Consider the following 16,525-nt stretch of genomic DNA (forward strand, 5'->3'; position numbering starts at 1 on the left):
TTGTGCTCGGGTGCTGCTGAGCGAGAAGCGTTTGCTGTCTTCCATCTTCTTCAAGTGCAGAAAAGCTTTCAGCCTCGTCCGATTCGATCGAAGCAGCTCCGACCGCTTGCTGATCGAGCTCACCTGCTGGTTCGCTGCTTTGAGCTTGGCGGCTGCCTCACGGTTCCATCCCGAGCTCAACCGGTCGAAGTTCTTCTTCTGCTCTGCCTCCGCGCGCTCCCTCTCTGCCCCCAACCTGTCCAGCTCTGCACTTGCCTGTTGGATCTTGTACTCGATCTCCCCGTTTTCCTGCATGGCTTTCACGGCCATAATCTGCCAGTCTTGGAAGGGTTGGGCGGCGATCTGCGCTCTTGACAAGGCGATGAACTTGGGATGCATCATGATCCTGCCGCACAGCCACTCCCACGAGTCAACGGCTCTCCTCTTGACCACGGCCGCCACCTCGGGCGTTTCTTTGACTTGTCGGTCTTGGCTGCCTTCCTCAGCGATTGATTTTCGGCGGTACTTTGCGTCCAGGCTAGCTTGAATCTGCTGGAGCAGGTGAAAGTTTCTGCCAGGGTTGGAGGTCAGCATGTCTGAAGGGTCTTGCAAGCTGATCATGGCTTCCAACACATGCTTCATGCCGTAGAAATGTCCGACAGCAAGATCGGACCTCGTGTCATGCGCGTAGTCCCACGGCCTGTCCATGTTTCCTTGCACAAAGTACATCAACTGCATCGACTCCCACATTCTGTGATATCTCGTGGAGAGCAAGAAGCTTTTGGTTTCCTCTAACGCTCTCTTCACCACCTTCATCTCCTCCTCTTCTCGCTTCCAGTCGATCTCCTCCTCACTCATCACCATCTCATCGCTGACTTGGTTCTGCTGCTCATCCGCTGACCTTGACTGAGGCGAGGCCCTCGCCTGCGAGTGGTTGATGAGGTACTTGAACCCTTCCAGAACCGACACTTCCTTGACTCCCAGCGCAACAGAAACTTGAGGCTTTTTCAGCGTGTCCGCGTGCTCGATGACCGACTTCGACAAGTCGAGAGAGCTGGGAGAGAGCTGGAACTCACTCTGAGCTTTTGAGTCAAACGACTCCATGGCGATGCTGTGAAAGTTAGGGAACGCGGTCTCAAGGCGGGAGAGGAGCTCCTGCAGCGACTTGATGGCCGTCTCTTGCTCGTGGGTTGAGAACTTGTGATTGAGAGCCGCTGTCAAGACCTTCTCTTGGTACTCCTTCCGTCCTTGCTGCGTCAGAAGCTTCTGCGGCAGCTGCTCACAGAATTGCTCTAGACCGCCGGAAGCGAACAAGACCTCATTCTGTATCAGCACGTAGGGCAATCGAGCCGGGTTGCTTCTCATCAGCGTCGACAAGCTCGCGCTAGGAAGGAGCAGCAAGATCGCGTTGCTCGACAACTGCAAGTTGTGCTCCAAGCTCGAGCCCTGGGCAAGCGACTCTAAGCCGAGCATGGCTCCTGCATGGAAGCGTCTGACTCCCGTGCTTGTCCGCTCAGTTAGAGACCCTCGCAGCAGCATGATGAGCGAACAAGCCTCGCGCTCTGCCGTCATGAAAACTTCTCCCTCGTCTCCTCTCACGAGGTCGCAGGACTCGGACATTGTTGCGAGAGCCCTGCTGTCGAACTGCTGCAAAACCTGCGCTTGAGATAACAGCAAGAGCTTCACCGGAAACTTGGTCGAGTGGTCAAAACTCTCGTTGGAATCTTTGTCAGACTTGAGGCGCAACAGCAAACAAGCCGTCAGATCTTGAATCATGAACTGAAAGGTCTCATCGAATTGAGCCACAGCCGTGCAAGCTCGGCTTGCAGTCTGAAAAGAATAGCGAGCTGTAGCTGCCGAACCTTCAAGCGAGATCTCCATGTGCACAAAGTTTATCTTGGAGGGACGAGGAGGAGGAAACGAAACTCTCTTGACTGTGACTTGAAGTTGCCCAAAGAAACCTTCCTGCGCCTTGTGAAGCTCCGACGAAAGCGAGGGGTTCCCGTGGCACCGCAAGGACTGGAGCTGAGAGCAGAGCGTGATGTCTTGTGGAACAAACTCTAGAGCATTGCCTGACACGTCCAACACTCTCAGCCTCTCTAAATTCCCCAGCACAACTTGAGCCATGAGAGGCTGCGGCGGCAGCTTCTTCAGCTTGTTGTCGCTCAGATCCAGTACCTCCAAGCTCGTACATTGTCTCAGCTCCGCTGCGAGATGGCGCAACTGGTTCCCAGCCAGAAGCAACTCCTGCAGTGAAGACAAGAACCCGCATTCGGAGGGGATACTTTGGATGTAGTTTCGAGCAAGGTTGAGAACTTTCAAGTTCGCCATGCTCCTCAGCGCGGCAGGAAAAGCTGCGAGATGGTTGAGCGAGAGGTCAATGCTCAGAAGACTGTGCGACATGGTCAACATGGGAGGGAACGAGGTCATGGAGTTCCCGCTGACATCAAGTGCTTGCAATTCTCTGCAGTGCTTGAAAAGAAGCTCAAAGCTGAGGTCGTCACTTTGAATGATGTTCTTGGCGATGACAAGGACCTGGAGAGACTTGATGTGAAAGACGGAAGGAGGTATCTGCGTCAGTTGGTTGTTCGACATATTCAGTGAAAGTAACCCTGTGAGTTGAGGAATCACTTGCAATGAGTTGTCAAAGCCACAATACGAAAGGTCCAATACACGCAGGCTGGACAGAGAATCCTTTTGAGGTGTTGAAGACGAGATCGGATTGTGAGAGAAATCGAGATACTCTAAATGTTCGAGATCTGCTAAGACAGCTGCAACCATGTTGATCCGATTGCCACCTGCAAACACTGACGATAGCTTGACATTTTGGCGAAGACAAGATGGCAACGTTTTGATCTCGTTTCCTATGCAAGACAGGATCTCTAGATCTTGAAGCTTGCTGACTTCATTTGGAATTTCTTTGATGAGATTGTGATTGAACGACAAATGAGAAAGGGGTAAATGAAAGATGAAACCTGGTAAACGTTTGATCAGGTTGTTGTCAAGGATCAGTTTTCGAATAAGCTTGTCCTCGATCTGTGGTGGCAACGTATGCAATTCCAGGTAGCTGAGATCCAAACAAACACTCAACATCTTCTCCTTGTACATCTGCTTGGTCACTCGCAGATCTTGCATGCTCATCTTCTTCTTCTCCTTTGTAATCTTCCCTCTCAGTCTCAGGATTTCGTTCCTCTGCTCTCTGACAAGCAAAATCCTGCGGCAGTACTCCAAGATCCCGAGGAACCTCAGGCGAACTGACTGATTCACACAGACTCTCCCAGCGTCTCTCTCAAACCACATGCCGTCTTGTTTGGCTGGGTGGGATGAAAGGCCGCTGGATCGCAACTCCCAGGGGCTCTCTGCCCCATCACTGTGTAGCAGCCACTGAGAAGTTGCCTCTCGCGATGTCTTGATCAAGACCCTGTCCCTCTGCTTCTTGCAGGTCTTGACGTACTTCTGTTCCCACTTGTCATTCCTGGTCAGACGGTAGAAGCCTTTCAGCGCGTCATCCTGTAAGTCACCCTCGACAAAGCAGCCGTCCAACCCTCGGCTGACTACCGAGGGAGGAGGAGAAACCAGCGGGTTTCCCTCGACCTTCAAGACCTCCAACTTTGACAAGCTCAAGATGTCGACGGGAATGTCTTTGAGGCGGTTGTTTGAGAGGTTGAGAGTCTTGAGGGAGGTGAGGCGGAAGAGAAAGTCAGAGATCACCTCGAAACGATTGTGAGAGAGGTCCAGTGACTGCAAGTGAGGATGCCAGGGCACGACAAACTTCATGTCAAAGAAAACTTCTTGAGGGATTTGTTCGATGGAATTCCGCGACAGAGAGATAACTTGGCACTTGGTTGCAAGGTTTAGCTCAGGTACTGCAGTCATGTCAAAACTCTCCAAGTCTAGCTCGAAGGGCTGCTCCATGCTCGCTACAAACCTCTGAAGGAAGTCCAACACCTTCGAACAGCCATCATGAGTGTAAGATTCCTTTGCGAGATGAGGTGGAGGAGTTTTGAGGGGGAGGTTGTTGTGCAGAGGCAGCTTCGACAGCTTTGATAAGGATGCCAACTGGAAAGGAAGAAAAGAGATCTTGTTGTCGTTGAGGGAGAGGAAGGAAAGGTCCGTGAGGTGAGAAATTTGGCTTGGTAGCGTTGTGAGCAAATTGCTGTGCAACCAAATGCTGTTGAGGTTTCTTAAGTATCCGACTGAAGGTGAGATGGTTTTGATTTGGTTGTTGTTCAGGCGAAGTTCCATCAAGTTTGTGAGCTTGTAAAAGTCCTCGGGTAAGCCTGCAAGCTTGTTCTCCGACAAGAAGACGCTTGTCAGCTCATACCAAATCGGCCGACCAAGCAGCTTGTCAGTGATGCCGTACGGCCATCGCTTGAGGTTCATCTTGGTCAGGTGCAGGGCCCTCCCACCACCTCCCCGCTGCTTCGACAGCTCTCTGCTCACGTCGTCAGGGTTCGAGGGGTTCGAGAACTGCAGGACGGCGTTCATCCCCATGCGCTTGCGAGCCACAGGCGGCGATTCCTCTTCCTTCTCCTGCTTGAGAAGCGCATGCAGCGTCTCCATCCAGACCTCAAACGGCGTTGGCGCCGCCTTGGCTATGCCCTTGTCGGCGTCCTGCATGGCGTTCACCTTGTTCCTTCCCAGCTCACTTGTGTTGCTTTCAAAGTCAGAAGCTGCTGACTCTCTCAGCTTCTTGAGCTCCTCCCGTGATTTACCCCCGAACAAATACTCCTTCTGAAGTATCTTAGCTTGCTTCTGCGCCTTGGTCATCTCATCTCGCACAAAAGCCTTCCATGCGCTATGTTTGCGCCAGGCATCTTGAATCGACTTGGCGGCTGTCAGCAGTCTTTCTCGTTGGTTTTGTCGCAACTTTTTCAGGTGTCGCATGCCTCGGAAGTGTCGTTGGATTATGATGCACGCAGCATGCTGCTGGTTGAGGTCGATCTTTCGTCGAATCCGCGACAGCCACCTCATACCGAGTTTACGGGCATACTGCATCTACCAGAGTCAAAGTCAGCCAACCCTCCCGACAAGACAGGCATACCTGCATCAGAGAACCCTTGCCGCGTTGCGATGAAATGTTCAAGTTGTCGGCTTTATTCATCTTTGATCTCCACCACCTTTGAATGGCAGTAGCTCCCTCAACGCTCTCCTGCATTTCTGTTTCCTGTCGGGTCTTGCGATTCAGACGTCGTTGTTGGAATCCCTTCAACAGCGCATGAACTCTCGAGTGTTGGTTGACATCGTCTGACTCCTGGCTATGCGCTGAGCTTCTGCGCCTGAAGAATCTCCCTCCTCCCGCTCGACGACCCGCGTTAGTGGATGGTCGCCTCTCAATCGCCGAGGCTGTCGGGACTTCATCGCCAGGTTGCAAGTCAACGAGGCCGCGACTAGCAGGCTCCTCTTCCACTATCAGACACTCGTACCGCTCAGTGATGACCTCTGAAGGCGCCTCCTCTGCCAGCTGGAGCTCGGGGGGGTGGTCCTCACGCGGGGACTCGATCTGCATGTAGTCTGACTCTGCGAGAGGAGGCTCAGACTCTCGCTGTGCTGGCGCTGTGAAAGGACGCATGACGCTGCTTGACGCTCTCGACACTGACGGCGCCATGGCGACTAACGGCGTCTGGTTTCTGCTGTAAAAGGTTGCAGAGGAGACGGCAGTGGAGCCTGAGAAGTTTGTAAGGTTTGAAATAAGGTATGGCAACGAAAGAACCTCGAGTTGTGCTCTGAGAAGAATTCTCTGCTGATTTCACAGCGAAGATGTCTTCTTTCAAGTTCAGCTGCATTCTTATCATCCTGTAATGCAGGTCAGCCATACCGTCATTCGCCGCACGTGCTGTACCCGGATGTCTTGGGGCGCAGAGACTCGAGGTGCTGGCGATGGTGCGTTGACCCTGAAGCATCACTGAAAGCATCATGGTATCTCTTCTCCTCGTCGTGACGGCGGGCCCCATGTTGAGAAAGCAACATGCGATCTCGAGTCACAATCCTTGACGCTGACGAGGCCTGAACATAGCACTCAGCCATCACCATCGCCATGGCAGACTTGTTGGATTTTACCCGACTTTCAACGTCGCTGTGGCCTTTTGTTGAGACTGCAACTTGTATCCCAAAGGCCTTCATCTCCCTTCTAAGCCTTTCCACGTTGACGATGGCTTCTCCTGTCTTCCCAAGACCTGACTGATCAAGGTTTGTCCGGTACTTCTTCATCAAGACTTGTTCTAGCATCTCCTCATTTATCTCCCACTGTGTTGCTATTTCCTCCACAGAAGATTTCATGTTCTGTGCGAACCTGCTGTAAAACAGGAAGAGCCTTTCTTTCAAGCTCAAGTCTTTGACGTACTTGCTGGTCTCATCGATTGTCCCTCCTCGTTCTGCCTGTGTAGACGTCGGTCTTTCAGGCTGGTTGAGATCGCTCTGCCATATGTCAATGATGTCCACGTTTCCGCTCCTCAATCGCGACAATCTGCTGGGAGGCCTCGATGGAACCGAAGTGAAGACAGAGACCGGGGGACGCCTTTGCTGTGCGTTCCTGCGGTTCGACGCTTCTGCCGTCTTGACATTTCTCTTCCTCAGGATCGGAGTCAGCATCACCTTCTAGCCTCATGTCATCTCCTCATCTCCTCACTTCCGCATCCGCGTTCCTCCATCACATCCTCACCCGCCGCCCATCTCCAACGACAGTGTCGCCGAGCTCTTCGGGTCCGATCCGAATCATCAAGCTCACCCCAGAACCGCCGCCACTGCCCGGTGCCGCTGAGTCGTCGGACCGTACAGTGAGGCCCCGGCCCGGGTTGCCGACGGCGTCACCGGGACCGGACCGTACGGCGGTTCTCCGATCGGACCGTCGGACTGTCCGACGGGCGCCGCCGGGCCGCGCCGTCCGGGCCGAGTGACTCAGCCGACGCCCGGCCGCCCGCAGCCTGTGCGGCCGGGCGGCGGCGGCGCCGCCGCCCAGGCCCATCCGATGATCAGTGCAGGCCGCCCGGCGGCCACCGTCACCGCGGGTCACTGCACTGCCGTGCCGCGCGGCCGCCGCGGGGCCGGGCCCTCAGTCTCAGTAGCCTGGGCAAGCCTCGGAGTCAGTCTGAGCCCGGCGCCGTGACAGTTCAACGCCGGTTGCGGCACCGGGGCCGCCGCGCGGCGGGCCCAGTCGCGTGGCACGGTGTCCGTCAGTGCCGCGTGCGCTACCGGGCCCGGGCCGCCCGCCCGGCGTTGCCTGTGGCAGTCACCGTCAGCTTGAAGCGGCGGGCCCAAGCGCCGCCCGCCGGGCCGGCCGGGCCCAGTGCTAGCCGGCCGCAGAGTCACCCGGTCGGGCGAGAGGACACGACGTATCGCTTTTGCTCTGAAACTCGAGATACATCGAGGTGCAGGGAGATCACATCTTTACATTAAATCAGCTCTTTTGGATGTCAGCCTGTCAGTAAGGCAGGGCCCTCTGCAGGGGTACTAGGGTATCTCCATACAATCTCCTGGCCCTTACGACTCTTTACCACCCTGCTTGGTGCCATGCTAAAATCCACCCTACCCAATATCTTCAATGTAAGAACCCCCTACCCTTGTATATAAATACAAAACTTTAACAGCCTACCCCTTTCTTCAACCCTACCCCCTTTGCTAATTTTTCTTGGGGATCGAAAGAACACTTCTTCAGGAAGACGATCAACCCGAGAGACCTGATCTCCGAGGGGTGGTACACCCTACCCAATTGAGGAGTTAAAGTTTCAGGATGTCCTCCCGTGGGGTGGGGTTTACCAGTGCAGCGCAGCAGAACAAGGTGTAGGGTGTTGAAAGGCTGGTGGCTGATAATTCTAGGGGTGGGGTGTAGCTGAATTTCCATTCGAACCCTAGAACGAGGGGTGGGGGTAGGGACGCAATCAGATCAATCAAGATTCAGATAAACTGGTTGGAATAGGTGGGGTCCCTGGACGAGGAAACATGAGGGGTACTGAAAGGAGAAAGAAAGGGTCATTCAGAGAGTCTTTTCTCAAGGGTACTGCAATAGGGGGTAGGGTCATCTAAGGGACGGATCGCAATCTGAGGGACAGCGTTGGAAAGGGGGTAGGGTGGCATAGCACTCCAAAAAGCACAACCCTACTGTTTCCTAGAGCAGTAGCATGTACCCTTTCATTTCTCTGCATTTCCACCGGTCCTTGTCGTTCTTTTGACTAGGGGGTAGTAGAATTTCAAGGTGGGGGTAGTTCCCAAGTAAGGCAATGGCTGTTGAGCGCAAAGCTATCAGGGCGAAGATGCAAAAAGGAGGGCAAAGATGAAGGCAGCGGAAAGAAGAAATGACACCAGATTGTAAAAGTACATGATGATGTCTTCAGCTGATTGCTGGGCCACAAACATGCTGTGTAATGATGAAATTCGCCTTTCTCGACTGTTTCGATTTTTTTTGTTGCGATGCGTTGGAATGCATGGTTTTGGCATGAACTTTGTTCAAGAAGGGGCTAATATGCATTGAAGACATGCAGGTTGTAGTAAAACTGCTTTATATACAGGAAAACGTGATCAAAGAAAAGTGATGTGATGATGCAAGACAGAGTTACAAAATAGGTTCTGATTTTTGCTTGCGACGAGTGCACCCACACTTTATCCGTGGAATAACCTACTGTTGTATGCATAGATCTCCTCCTCCTCCTCCTCTTCCTCCTCTTTGAAGCAATTAGTCTTAAATCTGATGAAAGAGATGGAGATCAGTTTAATCCGGGCTCGTGTACTTTTTGCCCTGTTGTGTACTACAGCGAGTTTGATCACTTTCACTCTTTGATTTAGAGTTGTCGTTTTCTTTCTGATTATGGTATGTGTTTGCGCAGAGTTCACGTTGGAGGATGATTGTTACAGATGATCATCATGTCAGCGATAAGCCGTTGAAATGATACCTTCGATCTCGCATCAACAATTCTATCACCCCCCCCATTAGTCATTGCCTACTTGCAAGATGCAAGATTTGGTGCAAGAATCCGGCAAGAAGGAACTTCATATAATTTCAGCCAGTACAAATGCTGAAGAAGAAGTTGCTCGACTTGCTTGGTATTTCTTCAAAGCAACAACAAGGCTATCAAGTGATAATGAAGACATCTTGCCGCAAGAGGACTCGGAAGACATCAAGCTTTCAGTCTTCACAACGTTTGCAGATCTCTTCCCAGAGGTTGTCGGCGATAATGGTGCAGGAGGTTGCAATGCATGTTGCAGAGCCTGATGTGATTTCTTTTGCAGCTAAGAATAAGAGGATGAGATTACATTTCAACAAAGTTGGATATCAAATCTATGGCAAAGAACAGAGCAGAAGAGTTCCTGCAGTCAGAGCAAAACCTGGCAATCCAGGTAAGAACATAATTTCTGATGCATTCCGTGGTGTTCATTAATCTTTGTAATGTTCAAGGCTATGGGTTTCGAAGGGCACGATGGAGAGATACTGAGCTTGACAGAGATGATAGGGCAAATTGTCAGAAGGTCTTTGTGCTTCGATGTATCCATGTTGACAACTGAATGTGCTGCTAAGATCCTGAAAGAGGCTGGTTGCAACACTGACAAGATCAACCAAGTTTGTCTCAAAGTGCAAGAAGTTTGCCGTCTATGGGACTCAGTTCGGAGGCCTTCGCGTCCCGCAGGGCCCGGAAGGTTGACGAGCTTGACAAGTGAAGAAGAATTCTGAGACTTGTCTGCAGGCCGAGGAGACCAGAAGACATTGGAGTTGCTGTCTCTCCTGTCAAGGTAGATCTGCTCGGGCACCTTGTAAAGCATTCCAAGGAGGGAGATGAAGTTGTCCCCCACCTTGTGAAAGATGAGGTCAGCCTGTTTGGCTTGTCTCTGCTTGATCTCACAACCTCCCAGGCTCTGAGTGAGACTGAACTAATCATGGAAGGCGTTTCTGGCAGCATGCAAGTCAAGCTGGCTCATGAAGAAGGGCTTCATGATCGTGCGCCCAGCATGCATAACGGGATACTTGGAAAACGACGGGGTGAGATGAGCGGGGAGTTGGAGAAGAAGGGCAAGTCGATCACACCAGACGTCATCAAAGACGGGGCTCACGAATCATCGCAATGCTCGAAAGTTGTGATCTCACTTGATACATCAAGTTGTAAGACCAGATTCCAGGCAGCAGACTCTTCGAAAGAACTCCAGCCGCTCCTCCTGCCGCCTCTCCGTTTTGTGGAGGGGAATCATTCCTCGAGGTAACGAGCACTCGTCTCTGTCTTTGCTTCCTCGTCCCTTGACATTTCTTGTAGTCCAGCTTCCCCGAGGACCCTTCCTTCTCTCAGCAGCTTCAGTCGGCTCGAGAAACTTGCCAGTGCTGCCTCGAGGATGCAACAGGTACCGCGAGCCTTCACCATCTTTGCCCTTGCCTGACGAATTGTATTGGCACGCTAGAACGACGTTCATTCCCTCTCGTGCCCACGAAGTACGATCGAGAAGGAGAACAGCTAAGGCTGAGAGGTTGTATGCTAATATTCTTTTTTATATGGGAGAGGACACACCAGGAAGAACAAGCCTCGCCCCTCTGGCAATTTTCTCTTGTTTTCCCGTGTCGAGACTTCACCTCTGCTTTCCCTTGTCTTGTAGATTAACGTTAATGAATCGCAAAGTTTCTGAAAGGTGAAAGAAATCGATTTAATCGCTTCAGGCAAAGAGGTTTCTAAGGGATGAAATCGTTGCCTGCGGCAAGTCTTGCTGTGTCTGATACTCATCGAGCAGCTTCTTCACCTCCTCCTTGTCTCTCCTGCGCGTCAGGGTCAGGCAGCAGCGTCACGTCAGTTTCGCTCACTTGGATAGAAAGCGCGAGATGAGTGAAAATCTCTGAGTCTGCCCAATGGACTCGAGGAGGCTCAGGCCCACCTTGGCCTCAAGTCCTGCATAACCACAACATGAGCTAGCGACAGCGAAGAGTGACCGCAGGATGAGCGGAGAGGAGGAGGAGAAAGAAGAGGAGGAGGAGAAAGAAGAGGAGGAAGAGGAGAAAGAGCTTCTGCTTGTGGTTGCGGTGGAAGAGGGTTTTGTAGTTGGTACCTGTCGTCCTCAGAAGAGCGATGATTTCAGCGATCAGGTCAGCGTCCATCTCGGTCTTGAACAAGCACGGGAAGGGGTTTGGCGGCAGGCTCAGAAGCAGCTGCTTCCTCTCATCCTCCTTTCCCTTGAGCGACTTCCACCTGCGGAGAAACTCCCGACCGTTGCTGGGAGGCGAGTCAGACGAGGCGGAGGGGCGATGTGAGGAGGAAGCAGGTACTGCCACACTCTTGGTCGCGTCCTCTCCTCCGCTAAGCCAGTTCCTCCTCTCCCCCCCCTCTGCCATGGCGTTGAAGCATTTCTTGGCGAGGCCGGGAACAGCGGCAGAGCTACCGGGGGTGAGGATGATGCCGTGCTCCTTGCCGTCCGTCTTGGTCCTCTGAGGCTTCAGGGACGCGCCCTTGACGTTCTGCTCGAACTGCTCGAACTCAACTCGCTGAGCGACCGCCTGGAACTTGGCTCTCTCCGTGTCCTTCTTGTGCTCCTCCTCCTCCTTGGCCCTTGCAAGCTCAGCTGCGAGCTTCTCGTTGGAAATGGCAGCGGATCGCTCCATCTCCCTGCTCTCCCGTTCCTTCCTCCTCCTCTCTGACCTCTTCCACTGAGCCTGCAGCTCCTCCTCTACCTCCGCCGCTATCCTGTGGTGAAGAAACCTGCTCTCCTTCCTTGCATCAGGCACTACCCTCTCGTACGACACAGCTTCGCCCTTCTTCTTCTTCTCCGCGTTTTCCTTCGTCTCCTCCAGGTCCTTCCTGACGTCTTCGTCCGGAGCAAGCTGCAGCGCCTCCTCAAGAGCTGCGGCAGCTTTCTCGAACTCTCCCAGGGCAGCAAGCGCAAGTCCCTTCCTGTGTAGCCCTCGGGGGCAGCGGGGAAGGAGACGGAGGTAGCTCTCCGCGTCATCCAGCGAGCCCTCGAGCCTCCCCAGGTTGAAGTTTGCGGCCGATCGGTTGAGGAAGCTTGCAGGGTCCTTGGGGTTGAGGAGGATGGCGGAGGAGAAGTCTTCACAGGCCTTCTGCATCCTCCCGCCCTTGAACGCCTTGATCCCTTCCAGCTTCTTCTTCTCTGCGATCTCCTCCCTCCTCCCCAACTTCAGCCTGAACTTCTCGCCCCCTTTCTTCCCCGGGGGAACCACCGCGTCCAGCTTGACGGCTCCCAGCTCGGGGAAGGAGAGAGAGACTGTGACATGGTCTCCTTCCTTGCCCTGCTTCGGCACCTCCACCTCCACCTCCACCCCCTCGTCCGAGAAAGTTTCAACGCTCTCCGCGCTGAGGGTGCTCCCCTCCCTCATCCTCTGCATCTTCTCATGCCATGCTCGGATGTTCGCGTCCTCGGGGTCTTGCTTCCTCGCCTCTTCTGCCGCCTCCACCGCCAGATCGAACCTGCCGAGGACGGAGAGCGCTTGTGCCTTCCTCAGATGCCCCTCAGCATAGCTCGAGCACCTCTTCACGCTCTCTTCCGCATCCTCCAGCGCCTCCTCCAGCTTTCCAAGCTGAAGGAGAGCGGAAGAACGGCTGCCGAGGAGCAGGTGATTGTTGGGGTTGAGGTTCAGGGCAGCAGTGAAGCAGCTCGCAGCCTCCGCATAGTCTCCTCGCTCGAAGGCCTTCTTGCCCTCCTCCGTTAGCTTGTCCTCCTCCTCCTCCTCCTCCTCATTCCCCCACAGCTTCTTTCCTGCTGGAGCCGAGCTCTTCTTGGCTCTGCTGGTCATGTTCCTCCCTCCTGCGCCTCCCTCCTCACCCTGAAGCTCAGCACTCAGCAATCGAGAAACAACGATTCTGATCTTACCCTCTCAGGAGGAGCAATGGAAGTCGAAGTCGAAGTTTGAGGAGGAGGAGGAGGAGGAGAGCGATTCGGTTTCTCCTGCATCTTCTTCAAGATTTCCTGCGCTCTCATCAGCCCTCCGATTGTCTGCACGTTGTCTGGCTCGAGAGCTCTGGCGGTGTTGAAGGACAAGATTGCTTCCTCCGCGCGCTGGAGCTCTAGAAGAGCCTGCCGGCCGGGGATTCAGAGAGGTGATGAGAATCAAAGGAGGAGAAGAGAGCAGGTAAGGAGGAGAAGAGAGCAGGTAAGGAGGAGAAGAGAGCAGGTAAGGAGGAGAAGAGAGCAGGTAAGGAGAAAGACAAGGGGAAGGAAGAGAACAAGAGGAAGGAGGACAACAAGAGGAAAGAGGAAACGATTCATGAAGAAGGGGGGGAGTTGGCACAGCAAGATGGAGGAGGAAACCTGTCCTCTCCGGTAGTGCGCCTTTGGGAAGCTTGGATTCATCTTGATGCAGGTGTCGCAGTCTTCAAGAGCTTCTGCTGCCTTGCCAACCTGTGGGGAGTGAATGAGAAGCAGGAAGTCAAGAAAACCAGCATGAGCGCACGACGGACAACAAGTAGCAAGGTTGATGGCTGTGCTAAGGAAAGGGCTAGAGGAAAGATGAGGGGGAGGGCAAGGTGAGAGGAGAAGGAGGAGTAAGGAAAGACTGGAGTTGACGTCACTGACCTGTAGGTACGCTGCAGCTCTGTTGGAATAGAACGTGTGAGGAGCACGAGGTCCCGCAAGCTCGATGGCACGAGAGAATGAGCAGATGGCGTCTTCGAACTTGCCCTCCTTGAACGACTTGTTTCCCTCCTCCTTGAGTTGGGTTGCTTGCAACATCTTCTGCATTCTCCCCTCCTCCTCCTCCTGTGCTGATGACTTGTGAGCTGGCGGCGCCTCCAAGTCCTTCGGTCGCGAAGACGAGATCGGCGTCGGGCCATGCTGGCCGATCTCGATGGTCAAGACTTCCTGCACTCTTCCTCCTCCTCGACATATTTCAAGAGAGTGTGACGAGTTCTCAGCATCGTCCAACGCCATGATCGCGTCCTCGGCGTTCCTGATCTTCTTTCCATCAATGGACAGAATGGTGTCGTCCTCCTTTAGCTCGTCACTCCGTCTTGATCTGCAATTGGATACCCTGACCGCACCATCGATGGTGGTCAGTGAGAAGTGAAACTTAGAACTGTTTGCCGTGATCGCTGTTACCATCTTGACCCTTCCCGATCTGTGCAAACAAGTTGTCAGGGTATTGAAATGAGGAGATTGGGGAGTATGAAAAAAATGATATATCATTACAATCATATCTCATAAGGTGTTGACGCATAGGGGGGGGGTCAATGGTGCAAGGGACTGCTGATCACATGGCAGGTAGCAAACAAACAAGAGATTGAAACAAAATTTATGTCTATTTGAATGTTCTCAAACCAAATGAGTGCATTTGCTGTCCGCCCTCCTTCTCCCTCCCCACTTATCCCATCTTAAACTCCTTGCCTCGCTTTGCCCCGTCTGGCTACCTCTCTCCCTTCCCCGCTCTCCTCACCCAACCTCCCTCACTCCTCGCTCGAGCTATCGTGCTCTCTCCTCTCCTGCTCTCCTGCTCTCCTGCTCTGTCCTGCGTTCTCCTGCCATACTCCTCCATCGCCTCGCCTCTGCTCTGGCTCGGGCACCCATGGCATGTTTCAACGCAAACGAATTCGCTCATCACCCCACCCTTGCCTTGGAGCTCTTGAATACCGGTGATGGTAATTCGGATACCCCATTGGAACAAGGGGAAAGTACCGGTACTCAAATTTCCGAGTGGGGTTGGTGAATTTGAGATGGTCAATGGCGTTGAGGTTGGTCGAGGGCGAGGATGGGCGAGGGGGATGGAAGGAGAAGGATAAGGAGGATGATGAAGATGATAGAGAACTGACATGTATGAGGAAGAAGAGGGGAAACTTGAAGGACGTAAGAGAGCTGAACAGCAGATACTGCTGGAGATCAAGAATTAACAGATTGATTTGCATGACATTGTTGTCTTGAGAATAGCTCACCTGAGCTTCTTCATGTTGATGATTGCCTCCAATTTCACAATTTTTTGGTGTTTTGGTTCTTGTGTGCGTGTTTATTTCATCATTTCTATACGTATTCTCCTTGTTTTCACCTTGTCTATTTATTCTTGTACGTGAAATGCGCTGGATTGCATGGGCTCGATGCACTGCACAATGGAAGAGAACATAACGAATGCTGTGAAGAATGCAAGCAGTCTCTTTTTTGTTTGAACATGGAAATGTGCAGGAAGACGATGGAAGGAGGATCGATCGTATCATCTCATGCCATGGTTCATGCGTATGACACAGCTGCTGCAAGCTTGAGTTATGACCCGGAGCTTGTCGCCTCTGAACAAGCATCTGCATACCTTCCTGTAACCAGTAGCAGGCAGAGAGCTTGTAACTTTCCTTACTATGACTCTCAGGAAACGCAACGTAACCAGGAGAGGTCGAAGTTTGCTCAGCTGGACTCTATCCGATCGTGGTTCAATGACGAACTTGACAAGTTAGAAAAGCGAAGAGACAAGGGGCTGTTCACACAAGATCAAGTGTGTTGCATGTAAATGCTGTATGTCGCTGATGCAGTTTGCACGCAGCTTGACTCAGAAGTTGCTCTTCTGATCAAAGAGCGAGACTTGAAGCTGAACTGGTTATCTTCCAAGAACGATGGAGGTCGAGGGTGCTATCGTGCCAACAAGCGCAGGCGCGGAACGAATGACGTGAGTAGCTTGACATGAATCAGTGTGGATGTACTCTATTCATTGTGATGTGCAGAATCATATTGTATCCACCACTGAAGGATTGCCCGAAGAAGTTTCTCGCCCTGCTTGTACACAGGATGTGATTCCAGTAGCGTACAGCATGATTACGTGACATGCTTGCTCTGCTGATTGCAGCTGCTTATTCCTCCTCGTCCTAGCAGGCAAGGGGCATGTCTGCCATCCATGGTCACTTGGTGGATTCCTCCATTACGATCCCGGCATGACGTGAGCGGTCCTTTTGACCTGCTGCTGTCTGATCATTGTCCAGCACTCGATGCTGTCAGATTTCATGCTCAAGTCCCGGAGACGGAGAAGCGCAGATAGCAGAGTTATGCACCCAGGTAGTCTCGGATCCCCTTGATGTCAGATGACTCTGTGCAACAGGCTCGGGCAAGAGAGGACGTGACAAACGATGTGCAAGGCAATTTAGGTAGGAAAGCAGAACGGGATTGGGAGGAGGGCCAAAGAGCAGGGGCTGGAATTAAAGTTTTGGTCGCAGGTTTAAGTGGGATGTCATCAAAACTTATGAGACCTACCGGATGCTCAAAGCTGAGGGGAAGGTCGACGATCCATGCCTGGTCAGTTCACAGAGCTCCACCTCAGTTCTCCGAGACTCAATTACCTTTGTCCTCAGATTACAGCGAAGTTGTTCAATGTGAACAAATCTCAAGTCAGCTCGTGGTACAAGCAGCGAGAGATGATTCGTGAAAAGGTAGCTATGCAGTGATGTTCGCGAGGCATTCTTAGCTTTGTTCAGCTCGGAGAGTTGGGAGCTGTAAATATTTCTTTGGACTCGGACAGCATGGTGAACAACCTATGAACAACTTGTGTTTTGAATTCCTCTGTTCTCCTATACTTCTCCCCATCCCTCCCTTGCTCATTTCGTCAATGAGACTTTTGCAGGGACATGAGCTGACGTGTTCATCGGCGGTGGAGCGGTCTGCTGGG

The 16,525-nt window shown here is 52.7% G+C and overlaps 3 protein-coding genes across 3 annotated transcripts; 1 reads left to right on the forward strand and 2 right to left on the reverse strand.

The window, feature by feature from the left end:
* Positions 1-2,118: 2,118 nt before the first annotated feature.
* On the reverse strand, positions 2,119-4,362 carry GUITHDRAFT_76972 (hypothetical protein; the record flags this gene model as incomplete). Its single annotated transcript, XM_005825620.1, has 2 exons — positions 2,119-2,443; positions 4,019-4,362. Coding segments are annotated over 2 exons (669 nt in total), but the record flags the coding sequence as incomplete, so codon positions are not given.
* Positions 4,363-8,796: 4,434 nt separating this feature from the next.
* GUITHDRAFT_154659 (hypothetical protein) lies at positions 8,797-9,706 on the forward strand (the record flags this gene model as incomplete). The annotated part of the gene is made up of 5 exons (XM_005825621.1): positions 8,797-9,158; positions 9,202-9,309; positions 9,368-9,438; positions 9,488-9,623; positions 9,668-9,706. Coding segments are annotated over exons 1-3 (367 nt in total), but the record flags the coding sequence as incomplete, so codon positions are not given.
* Positions 9,707-10,583: 877 nt separating this feature from the next.
* On the reverse strand, positions 10,584-12,590 carry GUITHDRAFT_96904 (hypothetical protein). The gene is made up of 3 exons (XM_005825622.1): positions 10,993-12,590; positions 10,751-10,835; positions 10,584-10,705 (listed from the first exon to the last, which is right to left on the reverse strand). Exons 1-3 carry the CDS (start codon positions 12,281-12,283, stop codon positions 10,606-10,608), a joined length of 1,476 nt encoding a protein of 491 aa, XP_005825679.1. The 5' UTR covers positions 12,284-12,590; the 3' UTR covers positions 10,584-10,605.
* Positions 12,591-16,525: the final 3,935 nt, after the last annotated feature.

The sequence above is a fragment of the Guillardia theta genome (assembly GCF_000315625.1).
Source record: "Guillardia theta CCMP2712 unplaced genomic scaffold GUITHscaffold_82, whole genome shotgun sequence".
Lineage (NCBI taxonomy): Eukaryota > Cryptophyceae > Pyrenomonadales > Geminigeraceae > Guillardia > Guillardia theta.

Excerpts from the sequence above, each read along its gene's own strand:
- GUITHDRAFT_96904 (XM_005825622.1), bottom strand. The coding sequence starts at position 12,283 with ATGCAGAGGATGAGGGAGGGGAGCACCCTCAGCGCGGAGAGCGTTGAA. Across the intron at positions 10,836-10,992 it reads CGCTCTTCTGAGGACGACAG|GACTTGAGGCCAAGGTGGGC; the intron begins GTACCAACTACA and ends GTGGTTATGCAG. Across the intron at positions 10,706-10,750 it reads ATCTCGCGCTTTCTATCCAA|GAGAGACAAGGAGGAGGTGA; the intron begins GTGAGCGAAACT and ends CCTGACGCGCAG.